The sequence below is a fragment of the Fusarium mangiferae genome (genome assembly GCF_900044065.1).
Source record: "Fusarium mangiferae strain MRC7560 genome assembly, contig: FMAN_scaffold002, whole genome shotgun sequence".
NCBI classification, from domain to species: Eukaryota; Fungi; Ascomycota; class Sordariomycetes; order Hypocreales; family Nectriaceae; genus Fusarium; species Fusarium mangiferae.
The window spans coordinates 1,011,745-1,038,485 of NW_024573922.1; the positions used below are offsets into that span (position 1 = coordinate 1,011,745).

General features: G+C 48.3%; 13 protein-coding genes across 13 annotated transcripts; 5 read left to right on the plus strand and 8 right to left on the minus strand.

Moving 5' to 3' along the window:
• Positions 1 to 10: 10 nt before the first annotated feature.
• On the minus strand, positions 11 to 874 carry FMAN_06376 (uncharacterized protein; the record flags this gene model as incomplete). The annotated part of the gene is made up of 3 exons (XM_041826852.1): positions 11 to 574; positions 631 to 801; positions 854 to 874. 3 exons carry the CDS (start codon positions 872 to 874, stop codon positions 11 to 13), a joined length of 756 nt encoding a protein of 251 aa, XP_041677873.1.
• A 1,422-nt stretch (positions 875 to 2,296) lies between these two features.
• FMAN_06375 (uncharacterized protein) lies at positions 2,297 to 4,496 on the plus strand (the record flags this gene model as incomplete). The annotated part of the gene is made up of 8 exons (XM_041826853.1): positions 2,297 to 2,408; positions 2,471 to 2,605; positions 2,660 to 2,731; positions 2,777 to 2,913; positions 2,965 to 3,438; positions 3,505 to 3,578; positions 3,629 to 4,043; positions 4,098 to 4,496. 8 exons carry the CDS (start codon positions 2,297 to 2,299, stop codon positions 4,494 to 4,496), a joined length of 1,818 nt encoding a protein of 605 aa, XP_041677874.1.
• An 847-nt stretch (positions 4,497 to 5,343) lies between these two features.
• Positions 5,344 to 7,321, plus strand: FMAN_06374 (uncharacterized protein; the record flags this gene model as incomplete). The annotated part of the gene is made up of 3 exons (XM_041826855.1): positions 5,344 to 6,051; positions 6,110 to 6,366; positions 6,424 to 7,321. The coding sequence occupies 3 exons, from the start codon at positions 5,344 to 5,346 to the stop codon at positions 7,319 to 7,321; spliced, it is 1,863 nt and encodes a 620-aa protein (XP_041677875.1).
• A 300-nt stretch (positions 7,322 to 7,621) lies between these two features.
• FMAN_06373 (uncharacterized protein) lies at positions 7,622 to 7,916 on the minus strand (the record flags this gene model as incomplete). The annotated part of the gene is made up of 2 exons (XM_041826856.1): positions 7,622 to 7,755; positions 7,823 to 7,916. 2 exons carry the CDS (start codon positions 7,914 to 7,916, stop codon positions 7,622 to 7,624), a joined length of 228 nt encoding a protein of 75 aa, XP_041677876.1.
• A 623-nt stretch (positions 7,917 to 8,539) lies between these two features.
• FMAN_06372 (uncharacterized protein) lies at positions 8,540 to 9,736 on the plus strand (the record flags this gene model as incomplete). Its single annotated transcript, XM_041826857.1, has 1 exon — positions 8,540 to 9,736. The coding sequence occupies one exon, from the start codon at positions 8,540 to 8,542 to the stop codon at positions 9,734 to 9,736; it is 1,197 nt and encodes a 398-aa protein (XP_041677877.1).
• A 565-nt stretch (positions 9,737 to 10,301) lies between these two features.
• Positions 10,302 to 10,766, minus strand: FMAN_06371 (uncharacterized protein; the record flags this gene model as incomplete). The annotated part of the gene is made up of 2 exons (XM_041826858.1): positions 10,302 to 10,376; positions 10,437 to 10,766. The coding sequence occupies 2 exons, from the start codon at positions 10,764 to 10,766 to the stop codon at positions 10,302 to 10,304; spliced, it is 405 nt and encodes a 134-aa protein (XP_041677878.1).
• Positions 10,767 to 11,580: 814 nt separating this feature from the next.
• Positions 11,581 to 12,542, minus strand: FMAN_06370 (uncharacterized protein; the record flags this gene model as incomplete). The annotated part of the gene is made up of 2 exons (XM_041826859.1): positions 11,581 to 12,413; positions 12,470 to 12,542. 2 exons carry the CDS (start codon positions 12,540 to 12,542, stop codon positions 11,581 to 11,583), a joined length of 906 nt encoding a protein of 301 aa, XP_041677879.1.
• A 412-nt stretch (positions 12,543 to 12,954) lies between these two features.
• On the minus strand, positions 12,955 to 14,571 carry FMAN_06369 (uncharacterized protein; the record flags this gene model as incomplete). The annotated part of the gene is made up of 1 exon (XM_041826860.1): positions 12,955 to 14,571. One exon carries the CDS (start codon positions 14,569 to 14,571, stop codon positions 12,955 to 12,957), a length of 1,617 nt encoding a protein of 538 aa, XP_041677880.1.
• A 996-nt stretch (positions 14,572 to 15,567) lies between these two features.
• On the minus strand, positions 15,568 to 16,566 carry FMAN_06368 (uncharacterized protein; the record flags this gene model as incomplete). The annotated part of the gene is made up of 1 exon (XM_041826861.1): positions 15,568 to 16,566. The coding sequence occupies one exon, from the start codon at positions 16,564 to 16,566 to the stop codon at positions 15,568 to 15,570; it is 999 nt and encodes a 332-aa protein (XP_041677881.1).
• Positions 16,567 to 17,189: 623 nt separating this feature from the next.
• FMAN_06367 (putative isoamyl alcohol oxidase) lies at positions 17,190 to 18,940 on the minus strand (the record flags this gene model as incomplete). Its single annotated transcript, XM_041826862.1, has 2 exons — positions 17,190 to 18,642; positions 18,690 to 18,940. The coding sequence occupies 2 exons, from the start codon at positions 18,938 to 18,940 to the stop codon at positions 17,190 to 17,192; spliced, it is 1,704 nt and encodes a 567-aa protein (XP_041677882.1).
• A 658-nt stretch (positions 18,941 to 19,598) lies between these two features.
• Positions 19,599 to 21,067, plus strand: FMAN_06366 (uncharacterized protein; the record flags this gene model as incomplete). The annotated part of the gene is made up of 8 exons (XM_041826863.1): positions 19,599 to 19,749; positions 19,808 to 19,833; positions 19,889 to 19,925; positions 19,982 to 20,052; positions 20,103 to 20,125; positions 20,179 to 20,338; positions 20,397 to 20,500; positions 20,554 to 21,067. The coding sequence occupies 8 exons, from the start codon at positions 19,599 to 19,601 to the stop codon at positions 21,065 to 21,067; spliced, it is 1,086 nt and encodes a 361-aa protein (XP_041677883.1).
• Positions 21,068 to 22,346: 1,279 nt separating this feature from the next.
• On the minus strand, positions 22,347 to 22,634 carry FMAN_06365 (uncharacterized protein; the record flags this gene model as incomplete). The annotated part of the gene is made up of 1 exon (XM_041826864.1): positions 22,347 to 22,634. One exon carries the CDS (start codon positions 22,632 to 22,634, stop codon positions 22,347 to 22,349), a length of 288 nt encoding a protein of 95 aa, XP_041677884.1.
• Positions 22,635 to 25,111: 2,477 nt separating this feature from the next.
• Positions 25,112 to 26,627, plus strand: FMAN_06364 (uncharacterized protein; the record flags this gene model as incomplete). Its single annotated transcript, XM_041826866.1, has 4 exons — positions 25,112 to 25,325; positions 25,372 to 26,289; positions 26,336 to 26,383; positions 26,437 to 26,627. 4 exons carry the CDS (start codon positions 25,112 to 25,114, stop codon positions 26,625 to 26,627), a joined length of 1,371 nt encoding a protein of 456 aa, XP_041677885.1.
• Between the last annotated feature and the right edge of the window lie 114 nt (positions 26,628 to 26,741).

Consider the following 26,741-nt stretch of genomic DNA (forward strand, 5'->3'; position numbering starts at 1 on the left):
AGAGATTGCATCATTCCGTGAGACGCGTCTCAATCTTGTACAAAATATCCGGGAACTCATCCCAACTACTCATGACAAACTTGCACCCAGCATTCTCCAGAACTCCGCGTAGTTCCTCAGCCTCTTTAGGTGTCTCACATGCGCCAGTGTATCCAACCGTGATAACACCAGCGCGCTTGGCGGAAGTTGCACCAGAGCGACTGTCTTCGACTGCAATGCACTCACCGGCGCTCTTATCCATAGTCTTCAAGGCGTGTAGATACACAGCTGGATCGGGCTTTGAGGTAGGAACAGGAAGCGAGTCTGCAGCGCTGAAAACGTCGTTTGGGTCGAAGAAATCAGCCTGGCCTGCTTTTTCAAGAGAAGCGCGCACACGACGCAGCGCCGATGAAGATACAACAGCGAGCCGATAGTGCCCCTTGAGACGCTCCAACTCAGCATTAGCGCCTTCACATGGTTCCAACTTTTGCATGAGCTTGGAAATAACGCGATCATCTTCCATGCTGGCATAATGCTCCAGCTCCTCATCCGAAATGTTGCACAACACATTGAACTTGGCCCCAATAGCGCGAATCTATCGATTACAATTTAGTCGAGTGTGCATAACTACCATTGGGCTTAGTCACTGACCATGCTTTGGAAGTTCTGCCCAACAAATTCGCGTTGCAAATAGCGGCCCGTAAAGTTCAGGTTGACTTTACGAGCAGCGAGTATCTCATTGGTGAGATCAGCGCTTGCTTCGAAAGCAAGAGACTCGGACTGCACAAGGGTATTGTCGCAATCCAGAAGGAGCGTTGTTATCTTCATTGAGGTCATTGATGATGTTAGTCAAAGATGGAAAGGAGTTACTCACCGTCTCAGGGCGGGATCCCATAGTGGCGGATTGTGTTCTTGTGCGACCTTATTCGAATATGATGCTACTGTGAGTGAAGGGTTGAGTAAGGAAATGGGAACGAAAAGTTGTAATGAATGGATTATGATATATCATATTCCTACGTGCTATTACAAAACATTACTCGAAATCTTTACACAACATTTGGCGTTGTTATCGTATTTCTTCTTTTCTCTTTTCACGTAAGCGGTGACGACGTGGGTGCTTATGCAGTATTTGCCACTGACAGAACACCCTCAGGGTCTGAGTACATAACCCCTGCATCGACTCACATCAGCCTTACAGATCATGCCAGCCTATACTAGTCTCTATTATTCCGTCCATCCATGCCTAATGACGCGGTAGGACTAATGCACGTCACATCTTCTAAATGCCGCACTCTATTTCAAATCCTAAAAGCTGTATGCAGTAAGAAAAGTGCCTGTCAGCGGATCTCACCCTGCGCTTATGTGATTGACTGCCAGGGTCGGCTTTAGAGATGGATATGATGCAGCATGGGTGGATGACAATGTTGCCTGGTTTCAGCGGCGAATGCAACCCTTTTCCTGTTGTATCCATGAATTTACGCGTTACAAACACGGTCGCTTACAGAACGTCCACTCAGATTTACGATGTTGTAAAGGCGCTCCAATGAACCCTTGGCCCGTGATCCTGAAGGATTTCAGTACAACATAAAGTTAGCTCACGATCTCCGCCGCAGACCCGTTCCGCGGGATCCCAAATTCGGTGGAGAATTTGGTCGCCGCATATGCATTCCTTCTGCACCGGCTCGGTTCCGTCATACCCTGCCTGAGCCGTTGCTTCAAACTGTTCCTTTCATTCTCGCTCCGCATTCTCAAAATACGGCAGTTGACTATGGAATATGCTATAGTAAGCTCTGACGGAATGATCGTCGCCGATGCTTACTAGTATTGGGAACTCGATTCGAGGATATCACACAGTGTCTCATACACGGTCTGGGATCTCATATCTCACGAAGAACAAGCTTAGAAGTGTTCCACAGGCGGAGGTTATGCCTATGTCGGTACTAGGGCTTAGAGTATGTTGATTCAGTAGGTTATACGAATCCACTTGTTTATGGTTACACAGATTATCAATATCTCGGTCATGGAATGTATTCCACCGTCTTACGAAGATGGGCTCATCGTCTACCTGCCAAGTCAGGAAGATGGATACGCGGCTTTGCTTTTACCTGATTCTTAGCCATGCAGCAGCTCGAGGAGAAACTAGGTGCCAGATTTCGTGCTTGGACACGAGTTGAAAGTCAATGTGTTTCCTGACGACTGACTCCAGCGCGAGTGACATAATCTATAAAGCAAGCTGTTAACAACGTGAACAAAAAGTCTTCGTTGTACACTGTCTCTTCATCTTCGATACTCCCAGGTCCTCCCCTCAGTCTTCATTATGCGGTTTACCATTGCTTTGGTGGCTCTTTTATCACAGGCATCATCAATCACTGCACGACACGATCATGAGTCTACTCTCGGTAGCACGTATGACTTCATCATTGTGGGTGGTAAGTGTGCAGACTTTCTCCTTGTCCGGTAACTTCAAATAATAATAATGGCTTCATCAAAGGCGGAACTACTGGTCTCATCCTTGCGGATAGGCTGAGTGAGTCCGGTGATCAGAAGGTATTGGTACTGGAAGCTGGGCCTGATCCAAACGTTGTGGCCATGCATCAAGCGCCGGGTGCCGTGGAATATATCGCTGGTAAGCCCAAATACAATGATGGGCTTTTCTGAAATCTCTGACCTGTTACTATAGGTACGGCCATTGACTGGAACTTCTACACGGAGCCTCAAGAAGGACTCGATGGTCGTAAGCTTGCATATCATCGTAAGTGTCATATTCCATCAGTTCATCTAATACTGACTCTCGTAGGCGGACGCGGTCTTGGTGGTAGCAGTATCCTTAACGGACTCTACTACGGTCGGGGCTCGGCTAATGTCTACGATCACTGGGTTGAGCTAGGGAATCCAGGTTGGAGCTGGGAGGAGGTATATCCATCTTTCATCAAGGTAAGCATCCTCACCCACGATTGGAACTCATTCCGCTAATCTAGGGAACAGAGTACTCACTTCAATGCTCCTAATAACGGAACGGGTTACAACCAAAGGTATCAGACCTGGGACCCCTCAGCGTATTCCAATGGTCCGCTGGAAATTGGTTACCAGGGATTCGTCCCGCCATCAAGCATTGCTTTCATCGATGCTTGCGCAGCAGTCGACATCCCCATAGTCAGAGACCTCAACAACGGGAAGAATGTTGGCGTTAAACAAGGAACTGCCACTCTGACCTCAGAGTACCGACGTAGTTCAGCCTACGACTATTACAAGGCTGCCGCCAAACTACCCAATGTCGACATTCTTCACGACGCCCCTGTGCAGCAGATCATCTTCTCAAAAAATGCTACTGGATTCCCCGTTGCGACTGGTGTCAACTTCATTGATCACTCTCAAGGTCGTCACCGCACTGCTACCGCTTCAAAGGAGGTTGTCGTCACCCTGGGAACTTTTCAGTCGCCCCAAATGCTGATGGTCTCGGTAGGAACACCCTCCACTGACTGATTGCCCTTGCATTTGCCAAGATAGGAGCTAACAAGATAACAGGGTATTGGCCCGGAGGCCACGCTTGACGCTTTCAATATAGAGCCAGTTGTCATTAATGAAAACGTGGGACAGCAGTAAGTCATCTTAAGTCCTTGTTTATACGACATATTCTTACAGCATGCAGCATGATGGACCATAACCTGTATAGCATCTCGGCCACAGTAGTTCCCGAAGCTTCAACTCATCAGCTTATGTTTAACTCAACTGCCGTCGAAGCCTCGCAAGAGGAATACTACACCATTGGAAAAGGAGTCTACACAGCCCCTGGGGGTATTACAAATGGCTTCCAAGAGCTGTCAAACACACAACTTCGAAAGATTGGTGCTGAAGCCGTCGCCGATGCTGGCCTTACCAACCGGTCTACAGTAGAGTTCCTCTTTGAGTCCTTCTTCTATCCTAATAGTCCAGGCCCCACCTACGAACCATCATCTGATAACTCGTACATATCTATCTCTGTCTCGAGTATGGTTGCTCTATCTAAGGGCAATATCACCATCCAGTCCAGCGGCATGTCCGATGCCCCTATCATCAACCCCAACGTATGTTGTCATGAATGCAGCTCTCATCACTTGCTCCATACTAACTGCTTTCAGTATTACACTCACCCTGCCGATCGCGCTATCGCCATCAACGCGTTCCGCGACGCACGGAAGATCCTTGCCCATTCTGCTTTTGCAAACCTAACTGTTGGGCCTAACCATGGAGAGGTTGCTCCAGGTGTTTCCAACATTGCTTCTGACGACGAAGAGGCCATCTTTGAGTACATCAAGGCTACGACAGTTCCTAACTGGCATGCTTCGGGAACTAATCGCATGCTTCCACTTGAGGATGGTGGCGTTGTCGACTCTCGACTTCGTGTCTATGGAGTGCAGGGCCTAAGAGTTATTGATAGTAGCATCATGCCTACAGTGCCAGACGTTAACATCGCTGGCCCGGTGTACATGCTGGGTGAGCATGGAGCAACTATGATCAAAGAGGATTGGGATATCTGATCATAAGGGGCTTTAGTGGGAGGAACTAGTTTAGCTCATCTTTTTAGACTATCAGCTCATATAAACCTCGCTAAAGAAATTAATGTGATGTCTCTACCTCAATTCAATTTCGGTATGCTGATCGCACTTATCTGATGTGACAAACTCTTTATTGCTTGGCCGGTATAGTTCGCCGATGTTTACCGGGTGCTAATATCTCACGAATCAAGCTATGTCACCTTGATCGGAAGCTCATGGCATTTTAGCCGAGATACGACGTGACTATAAAGACTATCGTACTATCTAAGTAATTGATAGCCATGTAATCGCGGGGGTAGTTGTCGTTCTTCTTTCCCCGCATTCGCTCAGATCACCGGGTTTCGCCAGACGACATCCGGTCTCATTTGGCAGTGCTCAATGTCGTGATGCTGCTGTCATTCTCGCTTTACGCTACCATCCCGGCGGATATTCCAGGTTCAAGGATGTATGGAAATCTACGGTCGTGTATATTAGAGAGGGATAGCTGGGTATTTAAGAAACATTTGTGGCCACGCGTTGTCTCTGGGCACGAGACTACGGGGCACTATTCCATCTTAGAGGCGGTATACTACTCACCATGGGCTACCTAAATCGGATCTTGCCTGTGCTCTTCTTTTGCTGTACGGGTGTTCTAGCGATGCTCCCTGCATCATATGATGTTGTCTGGCATAAACCTGGTGTCAATGGCTCAGCTGACTCTATGCCTCTCGGCGGCGGCGATATTGGCCTAAACACTTGGTACGAGAATGGTAAGGCAGTCGAATCTTAGCCCCCATTTCCATGCGAAGCTTTTCATTTACTCAAGTAACGTGTAACAGGCACCATTCTCATGTACGTCGCCAAGAGCGGAACCTTTGACGAGAACAATTCTCTGCTGAAGCTTGGTCGCGTCAGACTGTCCTTTGATCCCAATCCATTTGACAGCAAATCATTCGAGCAGAGACTACTTCTCAACGACGGTTACGTCAAATACACTGGCGAAGACAATGCAACTGCGAAGATTTGGGTTGACGTCTTCAACCCTGTCGTGCACATTGGGGTCGATAGCCCTGAGAAGATCGCCGTCAAGGTCGCCTACGAAAACTGGCGCTACGAAGACCGCGAAATCATCAATGAGGAGCGCAACCAGGGCTCATGGGGCATCTACACCTCCAAGATCGCAAACGGCACTACCTACGCCGACAAGATTGCCTTCCATGAGAATGGTGTACTTATGAGCCATCGTAATGAGAAGTTAGATCTATGGAACTTTCAGATGAAACAGCAAGGACTTGAGAAGTACTCTGATAATATGTACAACCCCATGCGCCACAATGAGTTTGGCATCTTTGTCCATTCCGAGGAATTGAAACCGGGTGTCGTCACAAATGGTCACTACATCAACACTACTTACAAGGCTTGGAATCTTGAGACCAAATCACCTAGCAAATCCTTCAAGGTTACATTGTCAATGTATCAGGCTCAGACCAAGAGTCACGATGAGTGGTACAAAGGACTTCAGAAGGTGATCAAGTCGGCAGTCAAGAACACCCAGGACGCGACTCTTACCTGGTGGCACAATTACTGGGCACGATCCTATATCATCATCAACGAAGAAAAGGGCGAGAAGGATGCAGGCTTCCAGGTCGGCAAAATTTATCAGATCTGGCGATACCTTATGGGGTGCAATGCCAAGGGCGACTGGCCCACCAAGTTCAATGGTGGTCTTTGGACTTTTGATCCCATTTATGTCAAATGTGTTCGAGTATAATGCGCAGTGGTACGATGATGATGCTAATACTCCGCGACCTGACTTCTTTCCTAATGGTGAGTTGTGGAATGTCTGGCTGAACCATGTGAAGGATACGGCCAAGTAAGTTTTGCTTAATACTCTTCCTTCCGGTGAAGTATTTCTAACAATTGACTTGAGTGAGTTCGCCGATATGATCCTGCAGGCCAACATTTACTCTGGCTTCGACGTAAAGCCATACCTCGAATTCATCGAGTATCAACTGGCTTGGTTTGACAAATTCTATACTCGGGAGATGCAGAAGCGCAACCCTTGGCCCTTAACCGGTATGGCTGGCAACGAATCTCTGGTCATATATCCAGGCTCTGGTGCCGAGACATACAAAGAGTCATACAACCCCGTCTCCACTCTCGCTGGTCTACGTCAAGTCGTCAAAGATCTCCTCATTGTCGACGAGTATTCGCTCCAAAACAAGACTTACTACACCAAATACCTGGCCAAGATCCCTGTGAACACTTTACGACAGCAACAAGGCCACACTTGCATTGCTCCCGCCGAAGCATACACACGCGTTCAAAACAGCGAAGTCCCTCAACTTTACACTGTCTTCCCTTGGCCCGACTACGGTCTCGGCCTTCCCAACCTCACGCACGCTATCAACACTTATCTTTACGATACTGAGACATTCTCATTTCACGGCAACACTGGCTGGAAGCAGGATGTGATCTGGCTTGCGCGAATGGGCTTCACAGCCAACGCGACCGCCATGACAGAGGAGCGGTATGCACCAAGCAAAGTGTGCAAGTTTCCAACTTTCAAGGGCCCTAACTTCGATTGGACACCGGATTTGAATCACTACGGTTCTGCAGCCATTGGACTGCAGGAGCAGCTCATTCAGACTTTTGTCGGAAATGACATTAGGTTGCTTGCTGCTTGGCCCAAGTCTTGGGACGCGCGATTCAAAATTTGGGCTCCGCATAATACCACGGTCGAGGGTATCGTGAAGGCCGGTAAGATGGAGAAGCTCACGGTCCTGCCCAAATCTCGCAACAGCGATGTCATTGTTGGTCAAGATTGAACGCAATAGTTGATGAGCTGTAGTTAAGAAATAACATGATTTATTAAGTTGCAGGAAGAGATCTCAATACTAAACGCGCACCATCTAAATTTTGTAAAAGGTTAAACCTTGATACGTGAGCAACGCGTTGCTCACGGAAGATTCCACGTGCTTTGAGGAGATGACGTCATGAGCGTCGTCAAGGGATTGAGTTAAAAAACCAGCATTGTTTAATTAATTATCTCAGCAATATGTAACGATGAGTATCTTTCAGAACGTAAACGCACAGGATGACCGACAGACTCCATCTAGGTTATTCTTCTAACAAGGACAAGGAATGATCCAGCAGTTGATGGGGATCGGGCATGGAATGATGCCACAGAGTCTGCCATCACAAGCACCTCCTCCACGGAGTTCCATTTGAGGATCTGCTGTCTCGGGGGCCTTCTGGGGATCTGCAAGATGTCAGTATCAAGTACTACAACTTGGCGTGACGGCAGTTGGAGCGCGTTGTTATCTTACCCATTGATTGCTGAGACTTGGGTTGATTGGTCTCGAGAGACTGAGAATTCCTCATGTCGGACAGTTCTTGTGGCGCAGATTGAGAGGAAGACATTCTGATGGCGGATAAGATACGCTGTAGGGTGCGCGATTGAGGTTTGGGTCGATGATATGAGGTTGGTTATTGAGGAATTAAGGTTGGCGTTCAGCTGACGGGCGCTGACGTTATATACGCGGCAGCGCGGTAAACAACGTAAAGTACGTGGCGCAGTTGCTAGATGAGGCTGAAGAGTGGCTGTGCCCAGGATCTACAGGTCGGCAATAGTCCCACTTCGACACTATAGGGTAGTAACAACTAAAAATAGCTTTATTTACCGAACTTTATAAGTTCTTTTATTGTGATAAAAGTATCTCCTCAAGTCCAAGAGGGATAGTGTAGATGGGAAAGCTACATGAACTGGTTCTTCACGATGCAGATGTAAACCAGTGCCTAAGACGGACGTGATCAGCCCCGCATTATGACAACTCACTTTGAAAATACAATCAGAAGTTTTGGGCTACTGGGCCAAAGCCGATATTATACCGAGCCTGATTATGGTTATTGAAAAGTCAGGCTGCGGCTTGTTAATGCCCAAGACTCTCACTTACCTTCTTCATCTCTTATTCTAGAACTGAAAGGGGCACTGTCTATTCCTTTTATAACGCAAACCCCTTAAAATAATCAATCTTATCGGCAAGATGTCCGCCTACTCCGTTGAAGCTAAACCCGAAAGCGCAGAACTCCACGATACAGATTCAACGGTTGCATGGAGTGACTGGAAACACGTTGGCGATCGCTTTGCACGAAAAAGGTCCAGAATTATTGGTCTCAATGATCATTGGAACAGCAACTGGATCTGGGACCCAGACCATCGCCAATACTTTAGACACAACCCCTTGGAAAAGGCTATGCATATGGAGACTGTCAATACCGAGTTTCAGTTTTGTTACGAGCTCCCCGATGAAGACAGCATCCATACCAACGAAGTTGAAGAGCATATGCAGAAACATGATGAGGATTTAGCCGATGCTCAAGAAGAAGCAGACTGTTCGGTTGGCCCCGGAAAAACGGGTCAAGACTTTCCAGGTCTTCCATCTGGTGGTGATCGGACAGATAGCATGGCGCCTCATCAAGAGATGATGGCCCAGCCACAGAGCTCCTCAATAATGTCTTTCCTCAGATCTTCATTCCCATCTATGCTCGGTCGATCTGCTGCTGCTGCGACAGCAAAAGTAGCAAACGACAGTTCACAAGCAGAGAATCTAACTGCGATAGCCGCTTGGGTTTTTGGACCAACTATGCTAGGAGCTGCCGGTGTTCAGGCCTACGCGGCAATGAAGAGTGCCAATGCGACTGAGAGGGCTGCCAAAGCCCAAGAGTTCGCAAACCGTGCCAATGAAAGGAAAGCTCAAACGACCGATAACAGTGTTCCGCCCCCGAGCGGTGACAGGCCGCAAGGTCCTGAGGGAAGTGAAAGTGTTGCAGAATCGCCTCCAGAGGTCAAAAGACTCGCTGAAGTGATAGATCAACAGCAAGAGGGTCGAAATGTTTCAGCCACCGCAATTACATCTTCTGCCACTAATGGGGCCTCAAAGAGGGCAGATTTTGGGGCAAACCAAACCAGAATCCAGAATATTAGATCCAAAAGTATCTCTGCCTCTGCCAAGTCTTTACAACAGTCGCCTACGGCAAATTTATCTCAGTCAGAGCAACCTACAAGCCAGATTCGCCCGAGACTTTCACAAAAGGCAATAGCCGAGAAAAAAACTCAGTTTAGGAACGTTGCTACTGCTCAAAAGCAGATTGCTGTACACAAAGAGATGAGTGAGTATGATAAGGCCCTTCACGCATTGCTAGATAGGAAGTTGCAAGATGTGCGGAATAGGTTTGCATGAAATAAAGGTGAGGTTTTCCGTTCTGGGCAGTTGGCTACCAGGGCATAGTCAAGTCATGTTTAGCTATGGATAACTGCCAGCGCCGGTGAATTTACGGAGGAGTGAGACGCGGAGGCCATGGGGTATTCCCGAAAGAAGATCAGGCTGTAGGTTGCTGGCTTGTCGTCAATCTGAGGGGTGGCGTGCCCTGTTTCGCTATTCTTCTTCTTTTCAAACACTGTCTATAGGGACGTTTAACTACGGCCATGTATGGGGAGTTCATTTCAAGAGGCCTATATGGTTAAGGGATCAAAGATGGTCCAAGTCCAGCACTCTCTATTCTGTAACAAAAGTCAGAAATTTCATGTTAGATAAAACAAAGGGTAACAGCAGATAGTTTCAGTATGCCGGGGTAAGTACAAGGTGCAGGTAACGAGAAATTCATTACTTTTTTCTAAGGCATAGTTCACTCTTAGCGGCCTCCCTGTAATCTACACTATAGTACACTACCTCGTGTCTTATAACAGACAGTGGACAGGAGGGTTTAACCAAGACCAGCTTGCAGCCCCCAGTAACGTAAAACCAGCTATACCATGACGGCGATAGCTTTATCCTGCATTTGTGTCAATCTTGCCCTTCCATTCCGTCGCTCGTGCAGCATCTGCATAGTTCGTAATGGTCAGCAACTAGCCAAGATCACTTTGCGAGATGAATAACTTACAGCGCTGTACTCTTGCGCGACGCTGACGTGGTTATGATTCGTGGTGGCCGTAGCCTGTAGAATGGTGGAAATTGTGGCATCTGGGCATGTGCAGCAGCCCTGCTGTGCCAGGCCGTAGCTAGCAGCAGCTTCTGGCCCCGCTAGCATGTTGGATGAAACTTGTATGGGGGTAGGTAGCGTTGTAAGGTTGGAAGAAAGCAGTACGAATGGCAAGGACATTAAGTTATCGCCGTAATGTAGATGATTGTTGGAGAGTTGTAATTCGAGGTCGAGACGATGTTTAAATACCTGAATTTCTGGTGGTTCGTCCGGCTTACTGCTGGGGGCCATTGTTGGTAGCAGTTCAGTTCGGTGGCTGTGCCAGCTTATGATTGGCTCTGTCCGTGGGAGGGAGCTTGTTTGAATGCCAACGAAACAAACAAGGCGTTCTCGGTGCGGCGCAGCCAACTTCATCGTTTGTCTTATTGGATATTCACTTCCGCAATCGCGCATAAAGAAACATGGAGGGTTCCTACTGTTCGAGCTCGACAAATTAAAGCCTATGTTTCAATCATCCTCTTAACCAGTCTTAATGGGTTTTCAATCCCACCGTTCCCCCACTTTTTCTGATATCTGTCCCAGATAGTTCTTGTCGACGATTTCTGGTCCCTTCTACCACTGATTCTCGCATTTTCCGGGCGTATATCGTCTCCAAGAGAGGCAAGCTTCTCTGTAGATTGTAAGAAAATTGTTATTAATAATGTAAAGTTCTGTGACTAGACTTTCTGCTTTCTCTCCATGGCTATGCTACTGTCCATTACCAATTTATCTTATAATATCTACAATTATTATAGGTGACAAATTCTCTTAATTCATTCTTAATAAATACATTTATTCACCAAAAAAAATTTGCTACAAACTCTGGGACAGCTTGACCAAATTGAATCTCTGGCGTTAGGAGAGCGGCTGCACCAGCCATAACCACAGTTCAGTCAACCCCCCAAAAGCAATTGTGCTGGCTGAAGTTGGATTTGGATGGGTATAAGTAAAATGATAAGGTCAAAGAGCGGGAAATCACCAGGTAGTTGAAAGTGAGGCTGACGACACACACCCATTTATGCCTGCAGTCACTTTTGGCCAACGCACCAAAGGGCTGGACAGTTTATTATGTTTGTACCGGAGCGCTGACCTCAACATGATCAACAAACACGTCAACCTTGGTCATAAAGTCATTCTGCAACGTCCCAGAACTAAGATACCAGACATTATCACCACTATTAGTGATAAAGAATGTATCCCAATCGGGGTCTGGTGATCTCGTACACGCTTGAGAAGAACCGGGTCCAGTTTGCCAGCAGTCCAATTTCACAGCACTGCAACTAATAGAGGTGCCAGGTCCCTCGAACTGTGCACAGTTGAGGGGAACACTTCCGTAGTAGAGACTGTTGGTTTCGCACCGCGTGATCAGGGCGTAAGGTAACCCGACCTGCTGGTATGCGCAGACCGTCACACCATCTTGCTGGAGCTCGCCGGTGGTCTCGTCAACTAGGAAGCGGACGGGGTTGAAAGTCGAGCCGCGGTCGCCGAATACCATGGGAGTGAAAGTGTCGCCGTTGGACTTGACTTTGCCTCCGAGAGCTGGACCTTCACCGGCAACGAGGAAGTAACCCGTTGGGACTGCCTCTTCGGAAGCAGTGGTGGTCGCAACAGCTGTAGTTGTGAGAGCTGTTGTTGTATCAATTGGGGTAGCGGCTTCGGATGTTGTAGCCGTAGAAGTTGGCTCGACCAAGGTTGTTGAGGCGCTGACTTGGGTGTAGTCGGTACTCGTTGAGCCAACTGTAGTCGAAGCCTCGGCTACGGAGGATTCGATTGAGGTCGAGGTTCCAACTACTTCGGTCTCGGTGAGAGTCGTGCTGGGATCTACCGTGGAAGCAGACCCGATGACCGTCCTCGAGATGTCGGTCGTAAGGGATGACGAAATGACCTCCGACACAACAGCTAAATTGATCCGGTTAGTTATTGCATGTTCACAGGCTCTCGGGAATAACACATACTGGAAGACGGTGGCTTGCAAGGGCTAGCAGCCACAAGCCCAACAGCCAGCGAAAACGAGGCGTAAAAGCGCATTGCTAACGAAAGACTGAGGTTAGAATTAAGGTGCCTGCAGTTTGAAAGTCAGAAAAGATGTCAGTGGCGGTCGCAACACCTTAATAAACTCTCCGACTTGACTCCTAATTATTATCGCCGATAGACGCGTCCTCTTCAGCTTGCCCTAAACCCTGCCAATTCTACAGACTATCGACTGTGAAGCGGCGCTACAAGCTGTCAACTAACGCTCTGGAGTTTAATGGCCACGGTAGCTCAACGCTACAGGTGCTAGCCTCATGCACTCGGAAATTACCCTTGAATAATCACCGTACGATTCTCCTGATTTTTATCTCACGAGTCTTGTCGTACGCTGGTATCGCGACTCAAGTTAACAAAAACATACGGAATCCGCAATTTGTGACGTTTGACTTCATATATAACAATCAATCAATCAAAGTCCGTTGAACTCTCCACCTCCATCACGGAAGACCTCCTCTTCCCACGTCGCTTTAGAACCCCGCGGCTTCCGGCTTCCATACCGACACGTCTCATTGGGCTCCATGCTCGGAAACCTATCATAGACCGTCAAGTTGGCATTGAGCTTACCCAGGCGGGGATATCTGTCCTTCGCCTCTGCTGAAGCCGCCCAGTATCTGACCCTGCTGCCCTCAAGCTGAACAGTAGCCAAAGGCTCATCGGTTTCTCTAGGCAGCAGAGCGGATTTGACAAGGCCACGCAGCTTCTGGTGGTACCAGGGCCTATCCCACCATGTCGCACGTCTTTCCTTGAATTTATTGTGATGCAGCATAGCTGGTACTGTTGAGAGGAAGAAGTCGGTATACAGAGGCATGTCGCTCCAGTCAACCGTCTTGCCGTCTTCGACCAGCGGGCTTTGGACCGATTTGAGATCATCTGGGATGCCCTCCACCCGGACTGGTGATATACCGCGTACCTCAGAGTTCATTTCGATGGACTCTTGGTCGCTCAGCACGACAAAGTCACCGTCAAAAAGGTTATTTTCTGGGCTGATCTCAGTTGCGAATGTCTGTGCCGATATTTCCTGAGCGTAATCAAGTCCAACGTGAAATTCGAAATTCTCCCCGACAAAGTCCTCCACATCAACGCTAACGTGGTTGTGTCTTTGCAACTCGCGCCAGACTTCCTGCGCACCAAGCAGGTCGCCAATCATACCCTGCTCGCTTCTTACAGGGAAAGCCTCGCCGACCATTGCTTCGATCTTTTGCTTGGCGCGGCGGAACATTCGTCTCATGTCGCCTGCTGGGCCGATGTACATGCCGCCATTGATCCATCTAGGTCTGTTGTTGCGCCAGAAGGTAGTGTTCTTTTCCGTTTCCGGTCCATAAAGGTCCTCTCTCAAAGGAGTCTCGGGCCAAAGGTCACATCTCAAATCCACGCCAAACCGTTCAGGATGAGCAGGGTAGCATCTCTTTTGCGATGCCGCGACAATTGTCTGCTTCATCGGCATGGGTACATCCTTACGCTTCCATTGTTTGCGCAGTCTTTCGTTGGCTCTTCTGTTGATTTCATGGTACCGACTGAGAAGGACCTGAGCAGGGAGCTGGAACCAGACGTCGTAGGCGTCAACCATGAGCACGATGTCGTCTTCTTCTAGCTTCTCTTCTGTGGTGGCATTAGGGTGCATAACTGAATCAAGGTAATTGACAAAGCCGATGATCTTGGGAAGATTCTTGCCAAGCCGCCAATGTGAGATGTCCCGATAATTGACTCCCCAATTGATGATGACTGGGCTTGGGTAGCCTAAGGCGAGCGAGCTGAAGACTGTCCTGCATAGGTTCGGACTTGGGTTCGTGGAAGGGATGATGAAGGCAAACCGACGGTCTTGGTCAACAGGGGCCGCCTCGGGTTCTGTGGTGTCGACATTGTCTTGTTGCCAGTCTGCTGCCCTTATTTCCAGCCTCGACCACCATGATAAAGCATAGAGAGATAGAGACAATGCCAGAGAAATTGTGATGATTTTGTAAAACATGGGTGCGCTGAAGATCACCGACAGAGGTGCCCTACTGGGCTTCGGATTGGGGTAGAGCATGTTAGCTTTGGTGTTCTGGAACCGTGGCTGAGCCACGAAAGGCCAGTCAGTCAGCGAATACTACTGTGATAATTGAAGGATGGTGATAATGGGCGATGGAAAAGACAGCTATGAATGTCTCTGAAGGGGAAATTAGCTGTCAGATGGCCATTGACATTGACGCGGAAATTTTTATTGATGGTGAAATGTCGAAGAGCTTAAGAAGGAGAGATAGCAATTACCCCTGATCTGCCCTTGTCTTGGTTGGTGGCTTGAGACATAGCAATTTAATGGCTGGGGAAGAAGAATGGTGGCAAGCTTGGCAGCCCCCTTGCTTAAAATAGGGCGATAACCAATGTGAGGAGATGCCTCCCTTCGAACCGTTGAAATGTCGCGAGTTTAATATTCTTATTTAGATATGCAGTTTTACGCCACCGCTACACTTCTTTGCTTATTTTGCACAGAAGCGACCTCGATATTATATTTTGCTGAGAAGTGAAATTTGGAACGAATGGTATGTCTGACACATGTGTCTGATAGAGGGTGGCATCGCCATTTTTAAAGCGTCAATCATGACTAAAACATAAGCATATTGCGTCTATGTAAGATTAGGTGAGACACACAACAGTGAAAGCTTTGTCCCCTCTGCAGCCCTCACAATAAGCATCGCAATCCTGGGGCAAACGCGCGCTAGAATGTATCTTCTTCCCTTAACACTTACATTCGGTATGCTGCCTGAACTGTGTTTATGAGAGTGTTATTTTGAGTTGCTAGATCGATAGCTGAAGCTTGGACAGCGCGGCGTACTCGCTACAGTTAGATAGTGAAGAATCAGGCAAGTCACGATAGGAGAGCGCTGGTGTTTAAAATCATTAGAATTGAAGACTAATGGACTAAAAGAAAACCCCAACAAAGCGTGTACAAACCATCAGTCCCTAAATAATAGATACCCCGAACCCCAAACCCAAGCCGTTAAAAGGAATTATTAGTAGTAGTACAGACGAAAAGAGAGTCATATCAGGGACCACATTGGCTGAGATACCAAGCGACAAACTTGACAATGCCCTGTTGAACTTGCGTCTTGGGCTTGTATCCAAGCATGGCTCCCGCCTTGGAGATGTCGGCGTAGGTGATGGGCATATCGCCAGCTTGCTCTCCCTTTCTATCAATGCGTGCCTTGCGTCCTAATGTGTCCTCAAGAGCACCGATAAGATCTCTCAACTGGATGGTCTGTGACTCTCCAAGGTTGAAGACCTCGTAGTCAGATCCTTCATACTTGAGAGCAGCGAAAATACCATCAATGATATCGTCGACATATGTGTAGTCTCGACGGGAAGAGCCATCTCCGAAGAGCGGGATAGGCTTTCCTTGGTGAATGAGCCTCGTGAACTTGTGGATAGCAAGGTCTGGACGCTGGCGAGGGCCATAAACGGTGAAGAAACGAAGGCAGATGCAGCGAATGTCGTACAGATGAGAGTATGTGTGGCAAAGCAGTTCTCCAGCAGATTTGGATGCTGCGTAGGGAGAAATGGGCTGTGTGCTCTTGTAGTTCTCGTTGAATGGAGCTTTGGCGCCAAGACCGTACACACTCGATGATGATCCGAAGAGGAACTGCTTGACGCCAAACTCTCTAGCGCACTGAAGCAGGTTCAGAGTGCCATTGACATTGGTATCAAAGTACTTGTTGGGCTGGCTCAATGAAGGAAGAACACCAGCGCGGGCTGCCAGATGAACAATAGCGGAAAAGCCATTGTCAGCGAAGATAGTCTGAAGGGCCTCGAGATCCTCAATGTCGGCTTCGTAAAGCCTCAGATTCGGGTTCAGAAGATGAGGCGCAAGGTTGGCGCGCTTGATCGCAGGGTCGTAGAACTCATCGAAGTTGTCAACAACGACAACTCTCCAACCGCCCTCAGCAAGAAGAGCTTCGACAAGATGGGAGCCGATAAAGCCGGCCCCACCAGTGACGAGAATAGCTCGTCTGGGCTTGGAGGTGCGTATCCTGGTGATGATCGTCATGCTTGCTAGTGGAGAGAGGTAGTAACTGAAGAGGGTCTGGGAAAATGGAGAAGGTCGGCGGGTTCGGATTTGTAGCGGGGATTAACATATTTAGTCGAAAGGAGGAGATACTCCCCTTTAAGGGATGCTTCAGACAATTTGACCCTTCGGAAGTGTTAAGGGTGAGTTGCAATGCGCCACAATACTGCGTGTCTTCCGAAATTCTCACTAATGCAAGCCACTCTGAATAACACGGTTGAGATTAATCTCCTCGGTTGACATTTTTGAGTCGAGGCGCATCGTGTGTTGGGTTTATCAGCATGCAAGACAGCCAAGAAAATCAGGGAGATGGTGCGCCCAACGATAAGGTAGTTTTTTAAGATAGCACTAACGCCACTGTCTTAGCCGGGGTCTTTCGATCCGGTCTTGCGTCTTGGCGGGGGAGGAATGCTAGTGGCGGCCATGGCAAGGGAGGACTAGGATTGTAGGGCTGTATGGCTGAAATGCTTTATCTAACCTTAGGGCTCTGGCATGCTCTCGTTGAATTATATATTAAGAAGTAAAGTACTATTATAATTACTCCCACGTCTCATCAGTGCTGCTTTTGGTCCAAGTGTACGCAGCCCCATCACGGAAGTGTTTGCTTAATACTTCGGCCGACACATTCGGCCGTTATCACTAACAGTCCACTGTTCACTGCCCACTGCATTCCTGGCGTAAAAGAATCCCTGCTTATCCCACTTGGCCTTTACAGACAACAGCTTGTTGTAATTGGCTCCAAAGAACTCCGACTGGAAGTTGGGCTGACGGAAGTCTGCCTCGTTCATGTACGCTCCACTGCCAGGCGTGACAGCTTCAATCTCAGGCATGATTGTATCAGTCATGAGGTTCTGGAGATCCAGCATTTCTGACCAGGGAGCAGTGAAGTTCCATGGTGTAGTAAGAGTGGCGTGCACGAGGGCCTTGTTCCAAGCTGGCAGAAGGGACTGCTTCTGAGTGTTGCTGAAGGGTGCGACATTGGTGCCGACACCGATCCACGTGACGCCCTGCTCGACGATGCTGATAGCAGCTTGAGTGAGGTCGTCGTTGTTGTTGACGATAGTATCACGGGGGATCAAGCGACCGCCGTACTGGGCAATCCCGACTTGGATGTTACCAATGGGGAGAGGGCCGAAGTAGGTATCGTAGTGGTTGTAGTAGTTTGCTGACTGGCTGTACTTGACAGTGTAGTTCACGCCCAGACCATCAAGCGAGCTGACGAAAGGTGCAAGAAGAGTCTGAACCTCATCTTGAGACTTGCCGAAGGCTGTCAGAGGGGCAATCTGGAAGAAGGTGTTGGTGAAGTAGTACACCACCATAGATCCAGCATCAACCATGCCAGGGAGCTTAGAGTGGAAAGTCTCAATTGCCTTGTAGAAGGTAGCCTGATCGTTGTTGGTGTTGAAGAAAGCAAGGGTAGCAGCGCCAACCTTGGCATCAGGGAAGGCCTTGACTGTCATAGACAGGACAACGCCCCAGTTACCGCCGCCACCACCATTTAGAGCCCAGAAGAGATCAGAGTTCTTAGTGGGAGAAGCAGTGACAACGCCAGAGTCTGCTGTGACGACTTCAAACTCAAGAGTGTTCTGCGCCGACAGACCAAAGCTTGTGCTGAGAGCTGAGTGGCCACCACCTTGGGTATAGCCACCAGTAACACCGACGGTAGGGCATTCACCGCCGATGACAACATAACCAGCATCGTTTCCAGCCTTGAGGATGTCAAAGCCTTGAACACCAGCACCGAGAGTAACGGCCTTGCCCTTGTATCCGTTGGCGTTGTAGTCCTTGAACTGGATATCCTTGAGACGATGGGTCCAGACGGAAAGAGCACCGGCACCGGTGGATCTTCCATTGTAGTCGTGGCCAGTGTTGCGAATGACGAAGCGGATGTTGTTGTTCCGAGCAAAGTTGATGGTGTTGACAACATCAGCCTTGGTCTGCGCCTCGACAGCATAGCGAACATAGTTTCCTAGTTCGCAGGCACGGGACTCGGGTTGGAAGGGATCGCAGCTCTGGTTAGCGAACCAAGGAGCCATGACAGACGACGAGGAGTTCATGCTAACTCATGTTAGTACAAGACTAGACTGCATCAGAGTCGAACTTACTGGATCCCGGGATGTTGCCATTGGTCCTGGAGGTACTTGCACTGAGCAGCATCGTACGTAGGATCGTGACAAGGCGACCCCAAAGGAACAGTCTTGATCAAACGACCATTGACAGTCGTGTTGAGACTCTTCCATTGGTTGTCTGAAGGCCAGCAAGCATCACCAGGAAAGCATTTACAGCTAGATGTAGTGGCATACGCCTGGGCAGTGGAGAACGCCGCAGCGGCTGTAACGAAGCTTGTCACTTTCATGGTTGATGTCCTGCAGATGAAACACTACCTGCGTGAGTAAAAAGAACAGACCAGTTAGATAAAGGGTGTGACTCACAGAAAATGCTACAGTGTCGCAGATCTTGCAGAGAAAAGAGAGTGGTTCTTGTCTCTTTTTACTTTTTGGGTTATATAAGTACTATTAGAGTTTCCTCGTGCATCGTAAGCATCGGTGTCAATGTCTTGACTGAGCTAGTCCCACCGATGATAGTGCACTTTGAAAGCGGAGACAAGGCACGGAAGTGGCTCACGGGCCGGGGCTGGGACTAGGATGTTTAGGTTCACCGGCACAACGGTCTACCTGACAGGTTTCCATGTCAGAAGCTTATCTCGGTCGACGCCGGTAATGGGTTGCCAAGGCCCTGGGGGGTTCAACAGCCGGGACGAGTGATCCATTATGAATGGTCCATGAACGCTCTGTCAGTTCCCCCTGCATGAAGATGCATTTCGCATCGTCTCGAGGAGAAGCGACCTGCCAAATTGAGTTTTGTGGCTGTCGGAGTGCGTCAGATCAGACCATGGTCTCGGAACAGAGCTCATTTCGAAGGAATCAAGTTTCTTTTTTTCTAAAGAGGGTGATGTATAAGTCGGCTGTACTCTTCCGGATTGTGCTCTCCATACTGTCGTCGCATATTTTCCAATGTCAGGCTGGACTTACAACGCCCCGAGCGGCTCGCCAACCGATGGCCCTCAAATCACGTCTATCGCTGTTGTATTCACAGCCGTTGCGCTCCTTACGGTTCTACTGAGAGTTTACGTCAGAGGGTTTATGCTCAAGTCGGTGGGAGCTGGTAAGAAGAGCCTGTCGTTTCCCCGTTGTTCGCTGGCACTGACGCGTCTTGTTTGTAGATGACTGGATCATCATCGCGACATGGGTAAGAAGGGATCTGCATTCGATCTTCAGATGACAGACATGCTGATCAGCAACAGATCGCGAGCTGTGGATTCGCTGTTGTTACCGTGATACGTGAGTAAACTTTCGCTAAGATCGAGTGTTGCCGATCACCAGTTGACACATTCTAGAAACGAAATGGGGGCTCGGATTGAAGAAACTTGATGACTTGCCTCAGCAAAACTACTACAACTTCATGCTGGTAAGTCCATTATCTCTCAATTGTCTATCAAAAACTAACAGTGTGTCAAGCTACAATTCATGGGCGCGCCATTGTAAGATCGACTCCTCTCGCGATACCGAATAATTGCTTACCGATGACGAAAAGTTACATCTCTAGTATCTTAGGGTTCAAGCTCAGCCTTTTGATCTCGTACTTGAGGTTCATGGCCTCAGGAATCTGGTACAAAGTCACTGTCGGCGTTGCTGTTGCCTGCACGTTGTTCCATATTTCGTTCTTGATTGCGCAGATCAACCTCTGTACACCTGTACGTGGCCCCTCGGACGATCTCAACACTTGACTTTGCTAACAAGTGCTTCTCGTAGGTTCGAAAACAATGGGATTTGAGCATTACACACGGCTCTTGTCTCAAAGGCGTGCCTATGTACACGACTATGGCCTCAATCACCATCGTATTTGATGTCGTCGTGTAAGTATTTACGACATTGGCAAAATGAAGTATCTAACCAGTGACAAACACAGCATGATGCTCCCTTTCCCGACATTACTCAAGCTCCAGATGCCGAACCGCAAGAAGGTCGTTCTCCTCGGTCTTTTCGCCATGGGAATCTTCATCTCCATCATCCAAATCGTCCGCATCCAGACCATAAAATCCCTCTCCAACCTCCTCGACTCCGCAGGTCTCATCAAATGGTCAATGGTCGAGAACAACCTCGGAATAATCGTCGCCTGCGTCCCGACCCTCGCCCCTCTGGTGCGCTACTTCAGCGAGCAGTCCCGCGTCGGGAGTCGCAGCCGCAGCAAGTCGCAGAACAATTCCGGTTACGCGCTGCAGTCGACCTACCGCAAGAACCTTTCCCGAAGAAGCGGACTGCAACCTTTGGGTAGTGGGGTTGATGAGCAGATTGGTGATAGTGCAGAGGACATTTTGGCCAAGGAGGACGGAATCATGCGCAAGACGGAAATTGTGATTAGTTCAGCTCAGGGACCGGCGGATAGGGGAGAGCTCACTCCGGGACACTATCATGGGAGGTAGACATTATGATTTATTAGTTACATTTAGTGTAAGATACCAATGCACAAGTGACAGATGCTTGTTAGAAAAGGTCTCGAACTGTTTCTGCTCCGCGGCGTGGTAAGGGTCATAGTGTTGATTGGGTCGCATCTGAATTCGTCATATCATCTTAACGCATTTTATTCTAGTGTTCCAAAAAGCAAAATGGTCAGGCGAATTGTTCCAGCAATGCAAATGCAGGGTTTCCCTGCAGGATAGTGGCTCCGACGTCAGTTTTGGGGTATTCGCCCGTGCGCTTTCAGGGTCCTGCGGCTAAGTCGGCTCGGATCTGTTCTATTGCACGGAACTTGCCATATACCGAGGTGGCTTTTTACTCCATAGCTGTTCGGCGATATACCGTGACTTCTGCCGACGGTGATAATAGAATATGCTTATATTACTAAGTTTTAGCTCAACGGCAAGCTTTCTGCTACGAAAGCCTCTAGACGAGTTAATATCCGCCTGCACTAAAGCCAATAGCCTCCGGTACTAATACTTAGAGCGAGACGAAATCAATTGCCGACTTAGAAGTGCTGAGCATTAACACCTTGAATATGATTTCGGGTCTTTCGTCAATTAGTAATCCTACGGTTCGCCGATAGTGCCGGAGGAATACGCGATAACGTGGTGGTCGAGGTCTTTGGTGTTTGAGTCAGTCCAAATTCACTAAGATAACAATCTTATTGCGAGCGGGGTCACAGGAACTCAGTCGGTCAACTAATAGAAGCGAAGTCATAAGAAGTAGAATAGTCTGTAAACACATTTTAAATGTAAGCGACGCTACCGGCGCACCGGTTCCCCTAATGCTATCATATCGGAATTTCCGGAGGAGGAGGTGAACGCACAACCTAGAAGCATTACTGTCGCTCACTTATTCCTATAAAGCAAGAAACCTTACTGCCCTGGGCTACGATGGTAGAGCTGACTGGTCTAAAGTACTAAGATATACTACACTTGCCTAGTCTTATCACTACTCGAGAGAGAGATTACGAGTCTTCTTGCCTACCCTAGCCCTTTGGGACTCCGATTTGAACAGCTTATCCACGAGCTCAGTGCACTGACGATCAAACCAATAGACCCAATGGTTTTGAAGATTTATTCGCTGATTTTGATAAATAAGAGAGCTTTTGGAACATGTAGCTAAATAATGATGACGCGCGTCAAGATCAACTGTTGTCTTGAATTTGCACAGACTTTAAATTCACACTCATGCCTTGCACCCATATTTTGACCGACAATAGCTCTCCTCCTCGTCAGAAATCTAGCAGCCACTGCCACATGACCAATGGTGATCATAGCAGCTTCCAAATTTGGCCGTCTTCCTACACGAGACACCACTAGTTCCAACAGCAGAGCACGAGTTGCCGCCAGACTGGAGAGCCGCGAGGAAGGTATCACGAGCTTGCTTGGCAGAGATGCTGGAGCAAACCTGTGTGCAAGAGTAACTGCAGGTGGTGCCGGCGTCGTTGGAGGCAGAACAGGTTCTCTTGCATGCCTCAACTCCTGCGATGGCGGAGAGGGCGTACACGACGTAGAGGGGGTTGACCATCGTGATGAGCTCTAGAATACGCTATGTTAGTAAGACTGTAGAGGGATGGACAACATGGTGCAATTTACAGGAGTGCGTGAAGAGATAGTGTTGAGGGAGGTTATTTGTCAGTTGCTTGAGGGTGAAGGGCTTGGAAGTTGTTGCTCTTCGAGAGGACATCAGGTTATTTATACGTCGAGCAGATCCCTAATGATGCAAACGATATCTGATGATGGGAACCTTTTTACTTGCCTCTGATCTAGTCATACCTACACCTCTCCATCCTGCATCTTCCAGCGCTCGCTGCACCTCAATCACCAATGTGGACTGATCTCAACAACAAAAGCTCACTTTGAGTATTCGTATCGGGCTCCCTGCAAAGTCGAAGGTAGTATTTATCTCGTGATACCAGTTCTAGACCAAACAAATATCCCGAGCTCCATCCAATAACAATGATCATCCTGATCTGCTTTGCATACAAATTCACTAGTCTCATGCAAGTCGTATTTTATGTTGCATTGAGTTTTCAGCTGAAAATGTCCCGCACATAAATCGTCTCCACAGTCAATTCGAGCTTCCTATTTCATCAATGCGGAAGTTTTAGACCGGAAAGATCACCAGCGGCTGGACAGATTGATTCCCCGGAGAGTGCTGTGCCGTCCAGTAGTCGCATAACTTGCCGCTGAAGTGCGCTGTGCATGCCCGATTCTCGCTAGTATTTACGTGTGTATTTTCGTATTTGGCAAGTCGTCTCGGAATATCGCCTTTCCATACAGTCTATTGGCCCTCGATGCTCCCGACTTCCTTGGAGGGATAGCTTGCGAGATGGCTATTGGGGTTAGAGTTCTTTGGCGGGCGCTTGCTGCAAGGACCTTTTGATACCCCTCGCTTTGAAGTAACTACAGAAGCCTTTGCATGGAGAAACGATGCGTCTCACACGAGATTGAGGGGTAACGAGTGCCGCACAGTCTCAAAAGTATAACCTTTTGTCTGAATTGGAATGAATCCTGCGGGCTTAGGCCCATACGCTGGAAAGGCCTCTTGCCTCAGTCGTATCATCTGTAGCTCCTTGTGATAAGGGCAAGTCTTACACCTGAATGATTTCTTTGGCAGAGAGGTATACTGGAGTTTCCGAGTTCCGACATTCATGTTGCAGCCAATGTGATTTAGAACTTCATCCTATATTCTTGAGTATCAACATCGTGATATCCCTAATCGTCAGCGCAGCCAACTCTCAGTTATATGTCATCCGATCGACAGTTGGGCTCTACATATCTCCGATGTTGCGCGAGATAGCCATACTATTTTGCAGCGTCAACTTGAGGAGCAGTGGTAGACCTAACAGCCCTCTGAACCTTATAGACTGTCTTTTGAGCGAACGTAGGAAGTGAAGCAACGATTATCACTCAGGTTGCTCCATTGGAGTCTGAAGACATCTCTTAAGGGATTTTCTGGTCAGGTCGCGCTCACCAGGTCTACACCCCATGCAGCCTAACAAAAATTGAAGGAGGGACTGAAGTTCGTGACTCAATATTATATTACTGGCAAGACTCCTATATCGGATGTATAACCACGTGAGTATGTTTACGCTCTCCACTATAGAAATATCACGAAAACATCCAGCGTGTACAGTATATACTTCACCGTGCAGGATTGTACTCAAGTGACGGTGGTCAGCAAAATTCAACCCTAAAATATAACCAACAATGCTAAAATTGTACGGAACATACAGTGCGTGGCGATACCAAGTGACATGACGAGTCAGCCTCAACATGATATGATGATGCGGATCCCAAGGTCCCAGCGCAGCCGGTCAAGATCACGATATAAACACTAATAAATAAGCTAAGAAAATCCAAAATAAACAATAAACACGAAATCCTGGTACTTTACAAGGTACCCGAGCTCACACCGATCCAAAGTCAGATCGTCGGCATTTAGCAGTGGCAATACCGAGTGTGCTTGGTCAGACGGCGGTGGATCTCCGTTATTCCCGTGCACAACCACGATACTCACCGAACCTCATGGTCCAAGTACGTAGCGACGTACCACGAGCTCATGACAAAGAATCTGGCCGAGACGTGGATATTATGACTATTCTCCCGGTGTCGCAATCGCTCATGACCTTCAGTCTTTTAGTCAAGCGGTCCACTAAGTGGAGCTGCAACACAAGATGCCTGACCCAACGCGGCGGGTCTGGCCGAGTCGATCGAACGAGCTTGGGCCATTATTAGATTTCTTTAAATCTTCAGGCACGAGTCTTGGGATCGGCATCGGAAAAATGGCGTTGATTGGGAATAAGCGAGAGATACGTTCTCTTTTTTGTGTTGAGGCTCATGATGTGAAGATATATCGTGAGTGGAGATTGTTGGCGGTGGACGTCAGGTACTTTTACCGTATAAATAGAGTACAAGTCAATGACTGTACTCTCAAGATAAGATATCTGTATTCGACAGCAAGAGTTTTATCAGACATTGAATCAAGACAATACTATCAACATGGATCGATCAAGGTCGACCTCACCTACTCTGTTCCGCGAGGGCGCGGCAACTCCAGACATCGAAAGTGCAGCGACTTCGGTACCTCCGAGCCAGATAGACCTTTCCACTGGCCCAGATAACGAAAAACAACTAGAAAAAAGAGATATCGAGTCAGACGTCGGTGCCTGGCTCTGCGTCTTTGCATCTATGCTATTCCTGATATCTTCCTATGGTTAGTACTATCCGGCATCCCAGGAAGGTAATTACTGATCATTTAGGATTTATGAACTCCCTCGGAACAATCCAATCCCATCTCACCCTCAACGAGTTGAACGACTATAGTGTTAGTCAAGTCGGATGGATATCAGGAACCTACCTCTTCCTCTCGCTCATCTTCAACTTCCAAATCGGCTCTATCCTAGATCGCTATGGTCCTCAGATCCTCGGCCCGATCGCCGCAGCCTTCTCCACCGTCACATTCCTTCTCTTGGCTGAGTGTACGCAATATTGGCACTTCATCCTCTGTCTCGGCCTTTTTGGCAGTATCGGGAGCGGTATCGGTGCTGTCACGGCTATCGGCGTCATCGGCAAGCTCTTCACTCGACGTCGTGGCCTTGCCATGGGTATTGCTGTTATGGGCACTTCGCTTGGTGGCATTATTTATCCCATGATGCTACGCGCTACTTTTGGCAAGCTTGGTTGGGCTTGGTCGATGAGGCTTGTTGCGTTGGTCATCGCCTGCATCACGTCACTTGGCGTCTTATGCTATCTCCCCTTCCGACGACTCACCGAGGGAAAATCAACAGCTCAAAAACCCCAGAGCTTCACCTTGGACTTGTCGGCTTTCAAGTCTTCAAGCTTCGTCGTCACTGCCCTTGGTATCTGCATGGTTGAGTTCGTCAACTATGGAATCAGCGGCCTGCTGCCGACTATCGCAAGAGGAGCAGGGTTTTCTACCGAGGATGGATATACTCTTCTATCCATCCTGGGTGCCTGCTCTTGCTTGGGCCGTTTCTCGATTGGGTTCGTGGGAGACAAGGTTGGACCATTCAATGCTATGATCACCACGATGCTAGTCATTCTGGTGTTTATCTCGTCCATTTTTATCCCATTTAGCACCACCTCAGCTCCTCTCATGTATACCTTTACTGCACTTTGGGGATACTGTTCTGGATCTTTCTATGTCCTATCACCATGTAAGTTCACCCAACGTCATTCTTCATCACTGCTAACATACTGCAGTATGTACCGGAAAGACTTGTGAGCCTCAAGATTATGCGCGATATTTTGGTAATTTCATGGTTCCCATCCTTGGCAAAATTCAGATACTAACTCAAGAGAAGGCTCTACAAACATGTGTGTGGCTGTCGCACTGCTCCTTGCCAACCCACTAAGTGGAATCCTGCTCGAAAAGCTAGGCGCTCAGCTTCTGGGTTGCTTTTACCTCGCTATCATCGTACTAGCTGCTATCTTCTTTATCACAGGGCGATCACTGTTACTTGGGAAATGGCTCATCCTCCGCAGAAGGCTGTAAGAGGGACTTACGACTTATGGTGTTTTGTTTTCGCATAATTATTAGCAACAGCGCCACAAAAGGGCAGGATGACAACAAACCGGCGTTTTTTGAGAAATATCACAAAAGGTAATG